Consider the following 20,226-nt stretch of genomic DNA (forward strand, 5'->3'; position numbering starts at 1 on the left):
TCACTGACCACAAGGACCCTTGCGCATGGGGACTACATTTTCACAGGCTTTTTCTTCATGCATATTCAGCGCACAGAGTAGCGGTGGCATGAAAACTAAATGAGAAGAGTTGCTCTTTCAAAGAAGACCAAGGTGGCTGCAATCGAGAACTTAGAACGGCAAATGCGCGTCGCGAAAAAAGGCCCTTTTTTTAGCATTCGTCAGTAAAAATACAGCTTGCCGACACAATATAAAACGTCATTACGACGAAAATATTGGTCCAAGATGCGTAAAAATTTCTGAGATAATGCATCAGACACTGTAGAATCCAAAAATAATGCTTTCAAAAAAGTAATTTTTCCGCGATTTTTCCGTCCCTAAGATCCATGTCCCTCCTTAAATGTCACCCAAGTGTAACGCGCAGGTTTTTCGTTAAATTTGGTAGCCACCATGAAACGTGACAACTAACTGGCTCACGGTGCAGTCCAGACACCTCGGAGGAAGCCCTGGCCACTATTTGTTTTATAGTGGAGTTGCAGTCTTGCACTATGCGTGTTTTCAGTAGCGCACCGATGCCAAGCTACCAGTAATGTTTCAACGCGCCCCACGGCAGGAGTGTTTGCAGCAGCGTGCGTTCAAGCACTTTTATTTATTTTTTTGTGGGGGACTTCCTGGCACGTGGCCACATGCAAGACCTTCCAAAACGTTTCTGCCTAATCCGCTAGGGCAGGGCCCCTGTGCTGTTGCGTCATGAAAAAGATGGAGTGAATACAGCAACAGCGACTATGGACTTGCACACTGCTTGGATAATTTAGAAGTGGCGTTGCTTGCAACAGACCAAGCTGACCTCCTGTGTCTCAGTGAGGCAAGGGTGGCTATCACTGAGGTGCGATTTCTAGGGCATCCCATTCACTCCTGCAGTGCTGCCAAAGAGCCAAGACGCTAGTGCTACAGCTTTTATGGTGCATCCGCTATTGAATTTCCCCTTACATGAAACGTTGCCACCCTGTTCACTTTGTTATAATGAGGGTTTACCATGTTTTGGACTCTCAATTATGCTGAATTTAATTAATGAACATTTTAGGTTTAATGGTGCAAGGGCCAGGTATGGCCAAAGAGCGCCATGCTAGTGTTAATGAGTTCGCAGTGGACTGATGGGCTCTGTGAAGTTAATGTGACGTGGTTGTAAAGGGGCCTAAAATAGTTTATCTAAATTTCATAAAATCTACATGTAATAAAATTATGGGAATGACTATTGACTTGTACTATGAACATTAAAATGCACTGAGAAAGAATGATGCAATACATAGATACATAAAATATGTGAGACGCTAAAATTGTATTGAGCACTGCTGCCTCACCAGAGCCCTTGAAACCCAAGCGCCTAGAGGCATGTGCTACACAAAGAAAACTATCATAGCAGCATCCTCTGGAAAGAGGATGCGCTACGAAATAATTGGGCTTGTAACATGTAGCACAACACCTTTCAAGAAAGCGAGGACTGCTTTGGTCTTAAAAAGCGGTTCTTTACGAAGAAACATAGCCGGATGCAGAGGGACGCAATGGCGGTTATTCTGAATTTAAAGTGGTACCCTCCATGTATGGATCATCAGTCGGAGACTGTATTCAAATATGTGCCAAGACACAATGGCCACTTTTTAAAAAATAGTTGCATTCATCATAGGAAGTTTACACTTGCGACGCGGAAAGCTGGTGGTGTGTCCCAAGGCGTAACCTGAATACAGCAGTGGTCCCGACAAATTTCTTACCACTAAACATTTTTTAACACAGAAATGGCACAATTTGGTCAGCACCTTCGGCTGCCGAAGCCTAATTTTAATATACTAACATTTCTGGACTACAAGAAACAGGCATGCGTACGTACCGAGGGATAACCAAGGATGTTCAATTCAACTGATTCAGACTCATCGCAGAGCCCCCCTTCGTCATATGTGGTGCTGTCTGCTTCCAAGTGACTGTAGTCAGAGTCATGTGACTGAGCTGATCGCTGCAAATACGACAAGAAAATTAGACACGCAGGTTAATTAGGCAGATCCTACGCAGTGTGGGGATCAATGTTATGCGAAGTATTTTGCATGCAGTTGGCTATCTAGGATTGTTTTGGTTTCCCCAATGTGCAGTTGACTTCCGTTAACTCAATCCTGATGGGCTCGACGAAATTGACTGAATTATCCGGTGGGTCGAAATATACACAAATAAACTACAATACACATTGCCAATTCATTTAGCACTATTTTCCCACTTTTTACAAGCCCAAAGTAGAAAATCAACGTAGAAATGGCAGCAAAGCTCCTAAACAAAATAGAAATCTAAGATGCAAACTATTTTTCATCAGAACAAATGGGCAAGGGCCTAACATGCGTTGCACAATAGCGGCCAGTGTCCTAAAGTCAGCTACACTGCAACACACTTGTGCTTCACAGTGACGCATACAAATGCCGTAAAGACGGTTTTGGCATTGTGTCCGATTGCACCACATAGGCAACTTACAGCTCATGTTTCCTTCTTTAAAAAAAAGGACATATGTTAGAATCAGGTAAAAACCACAGTCAGTCATTATGAGCTATGGATGTTGCTTGTAAATCTTCCTAGAGCAGGCTGAAAACAGATGTTTTCGAAGGGAGATGGCAAATGCACTCACTGTGCCCCGAGCTCTGCCGGGACAGATGCTGCCACTGAAGGGGTGCCTACTGCAGTCACCACAATGGCCACGCACGAGCACGGCAACTGGCCAAGTTATACAGTGAAGACCAGCTCGAAACAAAGAATGTTTGGGCCCACAGAAATGTACGCGTGCTGGCCGGGACCTTGGGCCAAGATCGAATTAATCGAACCCAGATATATCGAACCCGGATAATTCTAATTATTGGTGATGTCGAACACACAGATCATCCCCTTGAAAATCCTGTGTAAATGTATAGGAAAGTTGCATCGTATATGGAACTCTAATTTCGCAGGTCATTCAATATATCGAAAACCTCCCAGCGCACTGGAAACTGCGCTTTCCCCAAAGGCGCAAGCATCTCCCGCGCCCATTTGCAGTCATACGGCGCACGACACCACGTGGCATTTCTGAGCCACATGCGCGGAGAAAACCAGCTCGACGACGGCTGGTCTAGAGCAGCACCATGTCCTGGAAGGTGCGCTTTCCCCAAAAGCCCCTCGCGTCTCCCGTGATAGTTTGGAATGCGACGCCCCATGATGTTTGCAAGCCACGTGCGTGAAGGAATGAGAACGAGTGGATCGAGTGGAACGAGAACGAGTGGATGGCCCCATGTTGATGGAAAAGGCGAAATGGTTCACAGCTGCTCTTGGCAAGGAAAACTTTTGCGGTGGCACTGGGTGGATGCAGAGGTTGAAAATAGAGCTGTGCACAGGCTCGGGCCGGCCCAAAAGCCCGGACCCGGCCTGGCCTGCGGGCCGAGCTCGGGCCATTTGGAGATGCGCTCACTCGGGATTGGACCAGGCACGGGCCAGGCTTTCTATGTCTCGGACGGACCGGTCAGGCTCCCCGATCTCGACTGCGTACCTTATGCGAAAGTATGCTTGTCGTCTCGCATGTAGGTACAGCAGGAAGTGCAATGTATTTATTCACCAAAAATGGAATCTACAGGGACGGGAGAAAAGTACAAACACTAACAAAAGGCAAACGAAAGATAGTGGAGGCTTAGAATGTGTTTTCGGTTCTACCAAGTACCGATGCTGTGGAAAAGCCGCCGCTTGCAGGCGCCTCACGGTAAAAAGGCTGAGAAGGGAAGCGTTTGGGAAGCGAAGATAAGTCTGTGTACGGCGCGCACGCGGGGTCGCCTTTGCCACACATACAAATTAGCCAAGCGGCGGCGTATAGGGGGCTTTTCCAATGGGCTGTGGTATTGCTTGAAGACTGGTCGTTGACCGAAGTCAACAGGAAGCATACGTCGTCACTGCCCATGCTAGAAAGGTCACCGTTTTCTTTCAGCAGCACCTTAGAAACGGGTGAATTTTTTCAACTCGCCGCTGTCGGCGCCCAAAAAAAAGGGGACGATCGGGTGTTTCGTGGCATTCTCAGGACGAGGCTTCACAAAGCTCCGAAGACGCGCACCCAGAAGCGCTTGCCTTAACCCTTCATCAATGGACAACTTGTTGTTTTTGCACAACAACTTAGAACAACAATTGTGTGTGCGTGCTGTATCTGTATATGTTCACGATTTTGTCATATGGAATGCAAGAGTTCAACATTATAAGGTCATTTAAATAAACTGATTTTCCTAATATTGTTTCTTTTTGTGTAGGCGTCGCTTTATTGCAGGTCAGGCTGGGCCCGGGCCGAGCCTTAACCTGGCCTAAGGCCGAGCCGGGCCAGGCGAACTCAGGCTTTTTTAGCGTCAGGCCGGGCCAGGTCGCCTGTGGTAGTGTAGGGACCGGGCCAGGCGCAGGGTCAGAATTGCGGCCCGTGCATAGCTCTAGTTCAAAAGCTGCCACAGCATTGTGGAAAAAGCCATTTCAGGCGAAAGTGATGCCGTTGCTGCCAGGAAATGGAACAGTGGCTTTCCGACGAGTGGCCGAAGATCACCGGGGAGTTTTCTCTCGCAGAAATCTTCAATGCGGATGAGACTGGACTTTTCTGGCAAATGCTGCCATGCAAGACTTAGACTTCCAAAGGAGCACATGTCATGGTTAGAAGATGAGCAAAGTGCACGTTACGGTTTTGCTTGCAGCACATATGGATGGATCTCGCAAGCTGAATCCATTTTTCATTGGAAGAAGTATCTCACCTTGGTGCTTGAAGAACTGCAAGCAGCTTCCAGTATGCTATGGCTTTAACAGGAAAGCATGGATGACGCAGCAGCTTTTTTCTGAATGGCTTCAGGCATGGGACGCTGCAGTGGGGAAGTCAGGCTGCCTAGTTTGCCGAGGCTGCAGCCAAGGTTGCAGCCACTGGACCAGGGCAACATAAAGGCACTGAACGTCAGCTACAGGAGGAGACCTGCTCAGCGGCTTCTAATTAACCTCCAAATGGTAGTCGATCTGAAGGTTGACCTGTTGGGGGCCATTCAGATACCACTGGCACCTCAAATGACGTGAAGCAGGACACAGTGGCCAATTGTTTCCACAAAGCCGGCCTTGCAGTGGCCGTGGACAAATGTCCGGAAGGTTCAGACGATCACAGATATTTGCACAAGGCATTCTTAGACTTTTCCTGTTTTCGGGTGCCTTCCCGCCCAAAGTGACTGACGAAAATTTTGTTGACACTGACAGCGACATTCAAGCTGTAGCCGCTATAGCTAACGAGGACATTGTGGCGGGAATCGCTGGCACCTAAGAGGAAGGCCATTCCACTGGTGACAAAGATCACCGTGGTCATGAGGAAATGTGCCCATGCACAACCGCTGAGCTGGCGCCAGCGTTCAGCCTGATTCGGCATTGTTGCTGTGAAATGGAGGGCACCAGAGTATTGCACCTGGAAAGTTTCGAGAAGATCGAAAGCAGCAGTTTCAGCTTTATTTCTCAGGGCAAGAAGCAGTCAAAGATTAATTTTCTTTTTTTTTCTGTGAACAAAGGACACTTTCACATTGTGCGTATGGACTTCGCTGTTCTTGAATGCTCCGATAAGCCACCATTTGTCGCGACCACGAGCGGCATCTCAACCCTATTCTTGCAATCGAATTGTCGATGTATTGGTTCAACTGTAATCGGAGCCGAATTAACGGAAGTCTACCGGTCTGTTCATAATAACTGGGTGATGTTCAGAGATAAGTTATGCGCATTGGTTGAGCAGAACATTCCTTTAATCAGAATAACTGAAAACAAAAACAAACCAAGGTTTACTAAGCCCCTTAACCTACTCAGAAACAAAAACAAACATTCATTACGAACTGCAAAACGAACCAGCGCCCCGTCAGCATGAGAAAGGTATATTAACTGTTACGTTCATACTGCTCCGCTCTCAGTGTAGCCAAAAATAAATATTTTTCCCAAGTCCTTGCTTCACTACTCAAATCTAATCCCAGAAAGTTCTGGCACATTTTATCTCCTGAACATTATACTAATGACATCTCCTTACACAATGAAAACAACATTCCTATTCCTAACGGTGAGTGTACTCAGGTTTTAAATAAATTCTTCTCATCCATATTCCCGAAAGAAAGTATTCCTACTTTGCCCATTGTTGCAGACCTAGATTACCGTTACATGGAACTTATTGACATTACTCTTGATGGTACTGTTCAGCTTATTAATAACTGAAAACTTTCGCCTTCAGTAGGTATTGACAATCATTATCATCATCAGCAGCAGCCTGGTTACGCCCACTGCAGGGCAAAGGCCTCTCCCATAGTTCTCCAACAACCCCGGTCATGTACTAATTGTGGCCATGTCGTCCCTGCAAACTTCTTAATCTCATCCGCCCACCTAACTTTCTGCCGCCCCCTGCTACACTTCCCTTCCCTTGGAATCCATTCCATAACTCTCAATGACCATCGGTTATCTTCCCTCCTCATTACGTGTCCTGCCCATGCCCCCCCCCCCCCCCCCATTTCTTTTTATTGATTTCAACTAAGATGTCATTAACTCGTGTTTGTTCCCTCACCCAATCTGCTCTTTTCTTATCCCTTAACGTTACACCCATCATTCTTCTCTCCATAGCTTGTTGCGTCGTCCTCAATTTAAGTAGAACCCTTTTCATAAGCCTCCAGGTTTCTGCCCCGTAGGTGAGTACTGGTAAGCTATTATACACACAGCTATATTACACTACACTATTATATTACACAGCTATTACACACTTTTCTCTTGAGGGATAATGGCAACCTGCTGTTCATGATCTGAGAATGCCTGCCAAATGCCCCCCAGCCCATTCTTATACTTCTGATTATTTCCGCCCCATGATCCGGATCTACCGTCACTACCTGCCCTAAGTAGATGTATTCCCTTACCACTTCCAGTGCCACGCTGCCTATTGTAAATTGCTGTTGTCTTCCGAGACTGTTCAACATTACTTTAGTTTTCTGCAGATTAATTTTTAGACCCACTATTTTGCTTTGCCTCTCCAGGTCAGTGAACATGCATTGCAATTGGTCCCCTGAGTTACTAAGCAAGGCAATATCATCAGCGAATCGCAAGTTACTAACGTATTCTCCATTAACTTTTATCCCCAATTCTTCCCAATCCAGATTTCTGAATACCTCCTGTAAGCACGCTGTGAATAGCATTGGAGAGATCGTATCTCCCTGCCCGACGCCTTTCTTTATTGGGATTTTGTTGCTTTCTTTATGGAGGACTGCGGTGGCTGTCGAGCCGCTATAGATGTCTTTCAGTATTTCTACATACGGCTTGTCTACACCCTGATTCCGTAATGCCTCCATAACTGCTGAGGTTTCGACTGAATCAAACGCTTTCACGTAATCAATGAAAGCTATATATAAGGGTTGGTTATATTCCGCACATTTCTCTATCACCTGATTGATAGTGTGAATGTGGCCTATTGTTGAGTAGCCTTTGCGGAATCCTGCCTGGTCGCTTGGTAGACAGAAGTCTAAGGTGTTCCTGATTCTATTTGCAATTACCTTAGTAAATACCTTGTAGGCAACGGACAGTAAGCTGATCGGTCTATAATTTTTCAAGTCTTTGACATCCCTTTCTTATGGATTAGGATTATGTTAGCGTTTTTCCAAGATTCCGGTACGCTCGAAGTCATGAGGCATTGCGTATACAGGGTGGCCAGTTATTCTAGAACAATCTGCCCACCATACTTCAACAATTCTGCTGTTACCTGATCCTCCCCAGCTGCCTTCCCCCTTTGCATAGCTCCCAAGGCTTTCTTTACTTCTTCCGGCGTTACCTGTGGGATTTCTGATTCCTCTAGGCTATTCTCTCTTCCATTATCGTCGTGGGTGCCACTGGTACTGTATAAATCTCTATAGAACTCCTCAGCAACTTGACCTATCTCATCCATATTAGTAATGATATTGCCGGCTTTGTCTCTTAACGCTGTGGGGATGCGCGACTCTCGTGTGTCCCCTGATGTTCTTCCCGCGTGGTGCGTCTCCTGTAACCCGGCTTCGCCGCGTGGCCTGCTTGATGCCCAGTGGCGTAGCAACCGGGGGTGCCGGGGGGCCGGGGGGCCCCGGGTGCAAGGGGCCAGTGGGGGGGGTCATATACGTCTGAAGACACCCGGAAATTGTCTATATCCTCGCCTTCCTCGACTACACCCGGGGGGGGGGGGGGGGGGGGGTGCCAGAAGACCTATGGGCCCCGGGTGCCAGACGACCTAGCTACGCCACTGGTGATGCCCACGGCGGTCGATGTGGTTGGGGCGCAGTGCGAGAGATGGCGTGAGTGTTGTGCTGCTAACGCCGCCTCACGGCAGGGTTACTTGGGGGCGCAGGGGTCTCTTTCCCGGCAGATCGGCAAACAGCGTGAACGCCCCGCGTGCGCGCCGACCCATGCTTCTGCGAGACCACCTCGCGTGGCCACCTTGGAACACGCCACCGTTCGCGTGACCATACGCGCGAATGACCAGGCGTTGGGATCCAGCATGGGGCGAACATATTCGCTCGCTATCTGGTCGCGGTGAGTCAGACTTCCTAGATTTGTCGCGCGCCCATAGGCATGTTTTGTGGATAGCCACTCGGCCAGCAGGCATTGATCTATGAAAGGTGCAATAAATGCCATTGTGATTGTTTGTAATACTGTGTTGTCGTTCCTTTATCCCAAGAGCACGGGAGGAGAATCCCACAATGCATACATCTGATTCTTGCCAATTCCTAGTTTCTTCCCTGCTTTTACGCTTCCTCCGTTCCTGAGAGCATGTAAAAAATATTATACTTCCTTATGTCAGCTGTCTTACGCTTGTTGATTAACTTCGAAAGTTCTGCCAGTTCTATTCTAGCTGTAGGGTTAGAGGCTTTCATACATTGGCGTTTCTTGAACAGATCTTTCGTCTTCTGCGATAGCTTACTGGTATCCTGTCTAACGGAGTTACCACCGACTTCTATAGCACACTCCTTAATGATGCCCACAAGATTGTCGGTCATTACTTCAACACTAATGTCCTTTTCCTGAGTTAAAGCCTAATACTAGTTCTCCTCTATTTTCCCTCTTACTGCTAACTCATTGATCGGCTTCTTATGTATCAGTTTCTTCCGTTCCCTCCTCCGGTCTAGGCTAATTCGAGTTCTTACCATCCTAGGGTCACTGCAGCGGACCTTGCTGAGCACGTCCACATCTTATATGATGCCAGGGTTAGCGCAGAGTATGAAGTCTATTTCATTTCTAGTCTCGCCGTTCGGGCTCCTCCACGTCCACTTTCAGCTATCCCGCTTGCGGAAGAAGGTATTCATTATCCGCATATTATTCTGTTCCGCAAACTCTACTCATAATTCTCCCCTGCTATTCCTAGCGCCTATGCCATATTACCCCACTGCCTTGTCTCCAGCCTGCTTCTTGCCTACCTTGGCATTGAAGTCGCCCATCAGTATAGTGTACTTTGTTTTGACTTTACCCATCGCCGATTTCACGTCTTCATAGAAGCTTTCGACTTCCTGGTCATCATGACTGGATGTAGGGGCGTAGACCTGTACAACCTTCATTTTGTACCTCTTATTAAGTTTCACAACAAGACCTGCCACCCCCTCGTTAATGCTATAGAATTACTGTATGTTACCAGCTATATTCCTATTAATCAGGAATCCGACTCCTAGTTCTCGTTTCTCCGCTAAGCCCCGGTAGCACAGGACGTGCCCGCTTTTAAGCACTTTATATGCTTCGTGTGGCCTCCTATCTTCACTGAGCCCTATTATATCACATTTACTGCCCTCTAATTCCTCCAATAGCACTGCTAGACTTGCCTCACTAGATAACATTCTAGCATTAAACGTTGCCAGGTTCATATTCCAATGGCGGCCTGTCCGGAATATTAGTTCTAAATTATTAAAAAATAGAGTCTCAGTAGCTAGCACGTTTTTATTCCACATTTTTCATCAATCTTTAATGACAGGTCAGATACCCCAAGATTGCAAAACAGCCAAAGTCATATCCATCTTCAAAGACGCTGACAAAAACTTGGCTGAGAACTACCGACCGATATCAATAACGTGCATATGCTGTAAAATGATGGAACATATTATTGCATCTCATGTTTACCATCATCTAGAATTGAACAACTTCTTTTTTCATAATCAATATGGTTTCAGGACAGATTTACATTTTAACAGGGACACAAACCTTCAAATTGACAGCATCTTTCTGGATTTTTCCAAAGCTTTTGACCGCGTAGCCCACTGTTACCTTTTTTTGAAGTTATCATCATTAAAACTTGCTTCACTAACTCTATCCTGGCCTCGAAATTTTCTTTCTAACAGGCAGCAGTTTACCTTCGCTAACAGCTTCCCCTTGCCCCTTTCAGATGTTACATCCAGTGTACCACAAGGAAGCATTCTTGGTCCCTTACCCTTTCTGATATACATTAATGACATACCCAATATAACTTATCATCATGCATGCACACTTTTGCTGACGACTGCATTACCTATCGTTCTATTAACAGCTCTGATGACCACCTGATTCTCCAAAACGATCTTAACCAAATTATTAATTGGTGTGACACCTGGCTAATGACTCTAAATTCATCAAAATGTAAAGTGATGTCCTTCACCCGCAAATGCACTAACTGGGACTATTCCTACTGTATTAAAAATGTCCCATTACCTCGGACCTCATCATCTAAATATCTAGGCGTAAATCTTTCAACAAACCTCTCCTGGACTTCTCACATTACCACCAGCTGTGCCAGTGCTTCTCGATCACTGGGTTACCTGTGACGTAACCTTTGGAACTCACCTCCACTTTTCCGCAAACTGGCATTTCAAACATTTTTTCGCCCTCGACTTGAGTTCGCTGCTCCAGTGTGGTCTCCCCACGAAAATTACTTAATTACCATGCTGGAATCAATCTAAAACAGAGCCACACGTTTCATTTCCCGGAATTATGACTACGGTTCTAGCGTAACTCACATAAAAGATTCACCTTTCACTTCAGCTGCTAAGTAATCGTCGCGACATAGCCCTTTTGTCATTATTTCATAAATACGCCCACCACACTAACAAACGCTCCTTACACCTAGAAACGTCATCGCACACATCGCACAGATTACACAATCGTTATAGCTTCATGCGCAGCTATGGTAAGACAGAAGCATTTAACTCGTCTGCAATTCCACGTGCCATTCGGCTCTGGAACAGCCTCCCCGACAACATGGTTGTGGAAACTGACCGTGAAAAATTCAAGCACTCACTCAATTCGCTTAACCCTTGTTAACCGTTGATATCACACTGACTGTTCTGTGTTATTTTTCCTACCTTTTTCTTGCACTGTAATACGTTTGTTACAAACTTATAGAGTTCCTTTTTATTGTACTCATATACAGCTTTATGTAGCTAATATGTTTCTCTAAATTTTAGGCAGTGCACTTGGTTGGTGTTTTTTTCTTTTTTATTATTGTTGTAATTGTATTGTTATTTTTATTATTGTAGAATGAAATGGAGCATCTGCTTAAGAATCTGTTTGGTGCATGCAGACCGCTTGGTATGTCTTGAAGAGTCGTTCGCATAGCATTTGACAGATTAGCTTGACTTGGCACATGACATATTGCTGCGGCAAGTTGGAGGTGCGATCATCACGTGGGAAAGAAAAAAAATTGAATTTTGCCAAAAAAATTCTGGGGTGCAATCATTACATGAGTACGATCGTTATGCAACTAAATACGGTACTATCGCGTCGGTAGAAGCCAAGTTCTTTTGGAAATGTGCGGAAAGTGCGTTCTTTTGGAAAGTGCAGGAAATAAGAGCCGGGAATGGGGGATGTTGGAAATCGGATGTTTTCGTGATATGTTATATACGGTATTGTTAAGGGTAAGTCAGGTATTTTCTATGTCCTGTATGTAAAAGCGAATTGCTTTTGTTGGTAATGCTACCCATTCCCTACTTTCGCCCATTTCACCTCTACATGCAAGGTGTTAATACCAAAATGACACATACTTGTAATTTAATTTTTTCAGCTGAACTCATCCAGTAGAGAATCGTACGGGACCTATTCCTGCTTACCCTGTGCCACAACGGATGAATGCATAAAAGCCCGGAACAAGCATTTATATAGAGCAAAATAAACATTTCCTCATTTCACAAGAAGTTTTGAGTCCTTTTCATGAAAATGCACGTGGCACATTTTCATTGGAGGCTTGTAAACATCATACGCAATCATTTTTACTTAAAGGGACATTAAAGGTTACTATGAAGTCAAGTTAAAGTGATAAAGCAATGCTCTAGGACGTCTAAGGCGTCAATATAATCGCAAACAGAGCTTTAGAAACCGAGAAATTTAGGTAAATGCATGACACGATTTGAGACCCCCCAGCGACATTCCGGTACTAGCCCGATGACGAAGGCACTTCTCATCATAATTCATGTCACTAGTACTCAACTACTCATATTAAAAAGATAATTTCATTAGGTTATCAGACGGAAGAAAATTCCACTTGTCTACTTCTGTTCGATTTGAAGAAAAAATAACATTTTGACCGTATAATGGTTTCCAGCAAGTACAGACGCGAGCAAGTACAGTGCTCACGTCCGTACTTCCTGGAAACCATTATACATTCACCATGCACCAACTGGCCCAGCTAACTACTCTACTAAACATTTTGACGTTACCCTTCAGTAGTATGGGTGGTCGAAAGGTTTCATTTTCACTCAACTCTGCACGCTTGACTCTGCGCAGCGTGCGCTTTGGAGTTTCAGTTGTTTCATTATAGTGTCATGCAGCGCTGGTTCTGCTGGCTCACGAAACTTGCATTTGGAACAAGCACCGAGAATTCCATGTCCATGTGATGTCGTGGGATGCGCGAACGGTCCGCGGAACTACGCCAAGGGCAGTTGCAGTGGCAAATCCAATGTTACCTATCACTGTGTGTCAACGAGCGAACCTCTCCGTTCGAAGTGGTTAGTGCCATACCTCCACAACGCGTTGGCAAAGAGCCGAAAAATCGCATAGTGTGCCCGCTACACTTTAATCCAGAGGATTATGAGTTCAACGCCGACTTACTGAAGTCGTGTGGAGTGCCTTTCAAAGCAATGCTATCCCATAGCGCTGTTCCGTTGGTCTTGCCTGCATTCTTCAAAGCGCAAGAACAACTGCAGGTCAAAGACGGGGCGGTGAGTGCAGCATTTGGTTTTCACAAAGGAAAGCCTACAAATGTGCGAATATGTACAGCCATGACATACAGTTGCCGTCGCAGTGGTACGCAACGACGCTGGCAACACGGGCTTTCAGCAGCAGGTCACGTTCATCAGTGCTTCACAGTCGAGCCCAGCATCGCAAGCCAATGTGTCGTTGTCAGGGTCATTCATTGCAACGAGCGCCAAAGTTTGCGTCATAAAATGAAGAACCAGCTCATCGTTGCACGCTTTCCCTTCCGCTAGCCCCCATAGTTCCGCTTTCACACTGCTGTCGGCTCTGTCTCGGCTCTGCTTCTGGCCGCGCATTTGCGTTTTGCGCAGAAAAGCCATAGCACCGTCTGTGGGCGCTGTTTTATTCATTGACGGCGCAACGTCACTATGAGACCATGACCTCACCACTCCTCGATGGAAGGCGAGCGATTTGAACTGCGCTAGAGGTACGCGGAGCTTCAGAACGCATTTTCTCCTAAAATGAGTCTCTTCTTAGCATGACACAAGTGTTTCGAGGTTTATCGTGGTATTTTAACAGTCCACATTAACTTACCATTAACCTTTAGTGTCCCTTTAAGAGTAAAACGATTCCGTACAAAGATCACACGTGGTTGAACAGTAGAAATAAACAAAACCAAAAAAATACAAAAAAGCCAAAAAGGTGCTGTGCCGATCAGTGCAGCTGGCGTAACGAGTTCTAGCCACCATTACGCCCAAAACAGAAACCGTTGTTGAAGTATTAACGTCGGCGGGTTGGTGCACTGCAATCAATTGTGCCGCTGGGCTCTATGGGAGTGTCCGCTCTTGCTGAATCTTTCTCTATGACGGATGCCTGAACTATTTCAAAACACAAGCATATGTAAACGACCCCATCATGGCATGTGGCATGCCCGCAACCACGGAGCTTACATTTCTCCATGCATATAGCTGGTATGGCCGCAGAAAGAAGCACGAGAAAATGAAGGGCGACAGAAGGACGAGGCCTCCCTCCGTTGCTAGGCAACACTTGTCTGGGAGAAGCATACGCCCTGTGGGGAGCACCCACCTCCATTTCCTCCCGCGTACCCGCGGCGTCCCGTTCGCACGTGGCGACGGGTCGGGCCGGCGTAGACATGGGAGAGAGGCACTATGCGCCCTCCCTTTCTCCGTCGCTCTGATGACGCGCGTACCCCTCTTCCCCTATGCGGCTCACGGGAAAGGGAAACGTATCCGGCGGGTGAGGAGGACTTCCCCTCGCGAAAAGGTAAAAAAGCATAAAAGCGCGCCACCGGGGGAGACTCGCTCTCTTGGGACGCCGGACACCTGCCGCCTGGACGAAAGCACCTGCCGCATCCCATGAGTGACCTCGTTTGTCTGACCCACCCAGACAACGAGGCAAGCCTATTTACTACTGTTACTGAGAGGACATCCCTCTGCGAGTGTTCATTATTGCTAATTGCAATAAACGTTATTACCGTTGACGCCGCTGGTTGCCTTATTCGTTGAACCCGGCGTAGCCGCGATTCCCGCGCTACGGGTTGGGAGTACCACGAAGCGACTGCGTGGGGCTAGATCCAAAGCTTGCCTTCAGCCCTAGCCGCACGCAGAGTGGAACCCCCACAGTCCTTAGCATCTGATGTGTCATTGCCTCTGCAATATCAGCGCCATCTCGTCCAAACGCCGCGGCATCTACTTTCTGCGCCTTGTCTGCTAGCATACTATTTCGGCCGCCGTGCAGGACACACAGAAATCTAAGAATCCCCAGATTTCTAAATATTAATTCTTAGTACGTAGGCCCTGTTAACATGACACTGAAATGAAAAAGCAGTGAGCAGGGGATTTCTGAAAAGTTGGTTAATCCGAAAGGTTCATTAATGTGGTGTGCATAGTACCAATGTTTCCCTGTGTTGTGGCTTATCAGATGTTTACAAAAAAATAGTGTAGAACCCATCCCACAATGACCGTCGATGCTAACCTTCCGAGTATTTCTTTTTTTTCTTTTTCTTTTTTCTTTTTTTTTTCTTTTTTTTTTTTTTTTTTTGTACATATACAGCACCACTGATCTGTCCCGCACGATTTTTGACGTACACATATGGCGCCAACTTTATGTTTGATGCTTTGCGCATGGAGTAGAACCTCGTTCATACGTTTTAGAAGAAAACTAGACAAAAAGAGTACTAGGAGAAAATGTACGATCCATTGTAAATAAAAACTTTGACACACACAACTATAGCTGACATCTACGCAGTGCAAAGCATTGCGTGAATTGTTGCACATGAGCTGGTGGGGCTCTGGCGACCCGAGACACATATTGTTGTTCTCCTGTTGCATAGCGTCTAAAGATGGCGATTGGAAACCAAAACGAAACCGAGCCATTGGGCAAACGGGATGCTGCCAAAGCAAAACGTGACGCTCAGATCGCACCGGTGAGTTGGGATTGTCGTCGCCTATTCTTCTCTTACATCCGTGTCTTTTTTTGTTGTGCAATAATGCTTGAATCTTGGAGGCTGGTGCATATCACCGATTTCACTAGGTGCACTGTGAGCCAAAGACGGCCACAGGGGTCTATGAGAGTTATTCATTATAAAATATGAAGACGCCAAATAAACAGACACACACAAGAGAAGAAAACGGGACAGGGCGCCACTCGCAACTTTTATTTACAGAACGCAGGCACATATACACTGTAGTCAACACATGCGCACAGAGCAAACATTCTTTCATGCATCTAATCAAACATTCATGACGCACCACGCTCAAGAAACCTCATCTCGGCCTTATATAATGATATTGAAGTATAGCTCACGCACAAGCTGCCTTTCTTGTTTATGTGATAGGCTTCAACCAGTTCCCTTGCTCTAGTATTTTTACTTCGGGCAAGAATCCGCACATCTGAAAAACGTGGTTCACAAGAGCGTGAGGGACAAGTCGCGAAGTGCTTAGGCAAATTTGGGCCCTCTTTCATTTGCTCAACATTTCTTTCATGCTCCCTGGCACGCTCATTAACACAGCGCCCAGTCTGACCTATATAGGAACGACCGCATGAAAGGGGGATCTCGTAGACAACCCCTTCAGCACACTTCATGAAAAGTCGCCGTCGCCCATGTTTGGTTCCACAGCCTTTTTCGCTTCTTTTTTCTTTTCTTTTGGCGATTTGGGAGCAAAGGCTTCCGAGCTTCCTCGGGGCTGAAAACACTAGCGGGACGCCATGTCTGCTCGCTACCTTCTTCAGACTGTGGGCCACCTTGTGCACATACGGCACTGCCACCGGTCTCACCTCTTGCCGAGGGGCCTCTGCTCCAGCTCTCATCGCCTTGCCCGAAGTAAAGATACTAGAGCAAGAGAACTGGTTGAAGCCTATCACATAGGCAAGAAAGGCAGCTTGTGCGTGAGCAATACTTCGATATCATTATATAAGGCCGAGATGAGGTTTCTTGAGCGTGGTGCATCATGAATGTTTGATTAGATGCATGAAAGAATGTTTGCTCTGGCGCATGTGTTGACTACAGTATATATGTGCCTGTGTTCTGTAAATAAAACAGTTGCGAGTGGTGCCCTGTCCCGTTTTCTTCTCTTGCATGTGTCTGTTTATTTGGCATCTTCATATTTTATAATGAATAGCTAGCAACTAGCCCAACAAGAAGTGCTTTTAAGATATATTTCTAGTAGAGTGGGCCCTTCTCTGTGTGTGTCTTCACCGTCCTTCATTGACGAATGGATTTCACGAATCGTTGTCAACACTTGTCACGCAAGAAGCATCGCTTTCTGCATCAAAAATGGATTGGTACCCATCGAAGTAAGTACTCTTTTCCACCAGGCGCTACCGTCCTAGGGGCACATGAAACGAATGAGCAAGATCCTCAGGTCCGAGCTGTGGCGCCAAGTTCGCATGCTTAATGATCTTCTCCGCACCGCCTGTCATTCGCAATATCCTGCCTGGCTGGCTGATAGGAACATTCGGTATATCAAAAGCTTTGCTTCTCGGGCGACAGAGGAACTCTGGATGTGTAGGCTGAACAGTCTGCTCAGGGAAACGAGAAAGGACAAGAAGAAAGCTGGGAGTGATGTAGTTGTGGGGGATATCGATCTACCACAGAAAGTTACATCTGTTCTCCGGAAAGGACCCATGTTTGGTATAGAACCGAAAGTGCCGCCGCATGAGCTTATTGCCGTTAATCGTCGAATTGCAAGGAAGGCCGATCCAGAAGAGCAATAAAAGTGCCTTCTTGAGGGAGTTGACTGCTTGCTCAAATCTAGCTACCTGCGGCATACACGGCGCAAGGACATGTCAACCGGAGCCATTGTGTCTTTCTTTAGCAAGAGTGGCCTAACGCTTCTCCAAGCCGATAAGGAAGGCAGATTTGTAGTCATGTCGGATTATAGCTTGTCGATAAGGACAGCTCAGGCGATTAAAAAGAATTTTTCACCTATTTCAGTAAAATCGACAAAAGTCAAAGCCAACGCTGTGGCAATGTGTGAGCGACTGGGGTTGGCCAGTCTTGCGAAAGAAATTAACAAAAGCAAAAGTAAAGCGCTGAAGGTGTTCTTTTCAGTAAAAACGCACAAGCAAGACCTGCCTTTCAGAACAATAGTGACGGAAAAGGGGGCATGGCCGAAGCAACTTAGCTCTTACCTGTTAAAAAATTTGCGTAAACTAGATGTACAAGATCCGTTTTTAACGAAAAGATCGGATGAAGTATATGAATTCCTGAGAACTGAAGCTAGCGTGGACTTTGCCTTTTCTGTGGATATTGTTGATTTATTTTATTCTGTTCCCCATGATGCTCTGTTCTTTGCGGTTAGGGAGTGCATTGAAAGGAATGATCCTATTTCTTTTCAGAACTCTGCCGGTGTTTCTATTGACGACTTTTTAACCGTTTTAGTTTTACCTGGAGTCTACTTTTATAATGTTTGACCAGCGGTTTTTTCTGCAGAAAGCTGGTATATGCATAGGATCCTGTGTCGCCCCTGTGTTGTGTAACATTTTTCTTTCACAAATGAACCAAGTATTGCACCATGTTTTACCAGCTAACAAGGTTTCTAAAGTGTTTATGTATGTAGATGATTTTTCAAATATTTTAACTAAGGACGGGAGTCTAAACTCCGCAGAGGTTGTGGCTAATGTTTCATCCGTTTTTAGACAACATGGAGAAGGCTTGGATTTTACACATGAACTGCCGCGAGGAAACGATTTACAGTTTTTAGATCTTAGCATCGAGTTCGGTAAGGATCATGTTTGTTCGTGCTATGCACCACGTGCAAAGAAAGGGCTTCTGCCATTTGACTCAGCACATTCGAAATTGGTGAAGACAGGAATTGTGTCACTCTGCCTTGAGTCCGCGCTCAGGAAGTCGTGTGTTCACAAGATGGCATAAAGTTTCGACAATCAATTGGCTAGGCTGACTTCAGCTGGGTTCCCTGGTTCGCTCCTAACAGGAGTAGCCGAAAGCCTCTTACAGAAAATGAAGAGAAAGGCGATGAGAGCTGGAGCAGAGGCCCCTCGGCAAGAGGTGAGAACGGTGGCTGTGCCATATGTGCACAAGGTGGCCCACAATCTGAAGAAGGTAGCGAGCAGACATGGCGTCCCGCTAGTGTTTTCAGCCCTGAGGAAGCTCGGAAGCCTTTGCTCCCAAATCGCCAAAAGAAAAGAAAAAAGAAGCGAAAAAGGCTGTGGAACCAAACACGTGCAACCGAAGGGGTTGTCTACAAGATCCCCCTTTCGTGCGGTCGTTCCTATATAGGTCAGACCGGGCGCTGTGTTAATGAGCGTGTCAGGGAGCATGAAAGAAATGTTGAGCAAATGAAAGAGGGCCCAAATTTGCCTAAGCACATCGCGACCTGTCCCTCACACTCTTGTGAACCACATTTTTCAGATGTGCGGATTCTTGCCCGAAGTAAAGATACTAGAGCAAGGGAACTGGTTGAAGCCTATCACATAGGCAAGAAAGGCAGCTTGTGCGTGAGCGATACTTCAATATCATTATATAAGGCCGAGATGAGGTTTCTTGAGCGTGGTGCATCATGAATGTTTGATTAGATGCATGAAAGAATGTTTGCTCTGTGCGCATGTGTTGACTACAGTATATATGTGCCTGCGTTCTGTAAATAAAACAGTTGCGAGTGGCGCCCTGTCCCGTTTTCTTCTCTTGTGTGTGTCTGTTTATTTGGGGTCTTCATATTTTATAATGAATAGCTACCAACTAGCCCAACAAGAAGTGCTTTTAATAATAATAATAATATTTCGGGTTTTACGTGCCAAAACCACTTTCTGATTATGAGGCACGCCGTAGTGGAGGACTCCGGAAATTTTGACCACCTGGGGTTCTTTAACGTGCACCTAAATCAAGAAGTGCTTTTAAGTCTATGGGAGTGTCCACCCTTTACGTTTACTGAATTACTTTATGTGCATGGCACATACAACAATCAAAATTTTGCCTTCTGGATGGTGGTTTCCAGGCACACTGAGCACGACATTTGCACTGGTAAGCTCCCCTAATCGAACAATGCTGAGAAAGGGCGAAAAGTTTGCATATGCGAGTTTGTACCCACTGCCATTACCACACAGTGTGTCCTGCCTACATGTTGATTGCAAAGGACACAGAGGACATTGCAAGTTGACGCAGCGTGCCACAAGGTGGTGCCAGCTGCTTCGAGCCCATGGTGCCCAAGACTGTGCATCAACAGAGAAGAAAAAAGCGAGAGCTGAAAATCAAAGTGGCGCAGTGGTGCCCGCCCTTTTCACAATCTCTCTTTTTCTCAACTAACCGGAAATGCACTCCGGAAGCAGCCTCAAAGTAATGGACAGTCCAGTTTCTAGAAGATGGCACCGACAGAGCGCAAAGCTGTGTCGCTTGAGACAAGGCTGCAAATTTTGCAAGATTCAAAAAAGTACGAACTCACACAAAAAGAAGTATGAGCCCACGCAGTTGACAATACTGGCGATTCTTAAAAACAGCAGCACCTGCAATCATAAATGCTGGAACCAGTCACTATGCTGATGAACGAAAAAAGGGTTAGCGACCTTTTTCTACCATAAACAGCTGTTTCC

At 46.1% G+C, this 20,226-nt stretch overlaps 1 protein-coding gene across 1 annotated transcript in view; it reads right to left on the bottom strand.

The window, feature by feature from the left end:
• LOC142560961 (myb-related protein B-like) overlaps nt 1–20,226 on the bottom strand; it is a 315,010-nt gene that overhangs the window by 125,408 nt on the left and 169,376 nt on the right. The window contains exon 10 of the mRNA XM_075673395.1: nt 1,865–1,987. Within this exon, the coding sequence (XP_075529510.1) occupies nt 1,865–1,987 (123 nt within the window). The remainder of the gene's footprint in view (nt 1–1,864; nt 1,988–20,226) is intronic.

Source organism: Dermacentor variabilis, chromosome 10 (genome assembly GCF_050947875.1).
Source record: "Dermacentor variabilis isolate Ectoservices chromosome 10, ASM5094787v1, whole genome shotgun sequence".
Classification (NCBI taxonomy): Eukaryota; Metazoa; Arthropoda; class Arachnida; order Ixodida; family Ixodidae; genus Dermacentor; species Dermacentor variabilis.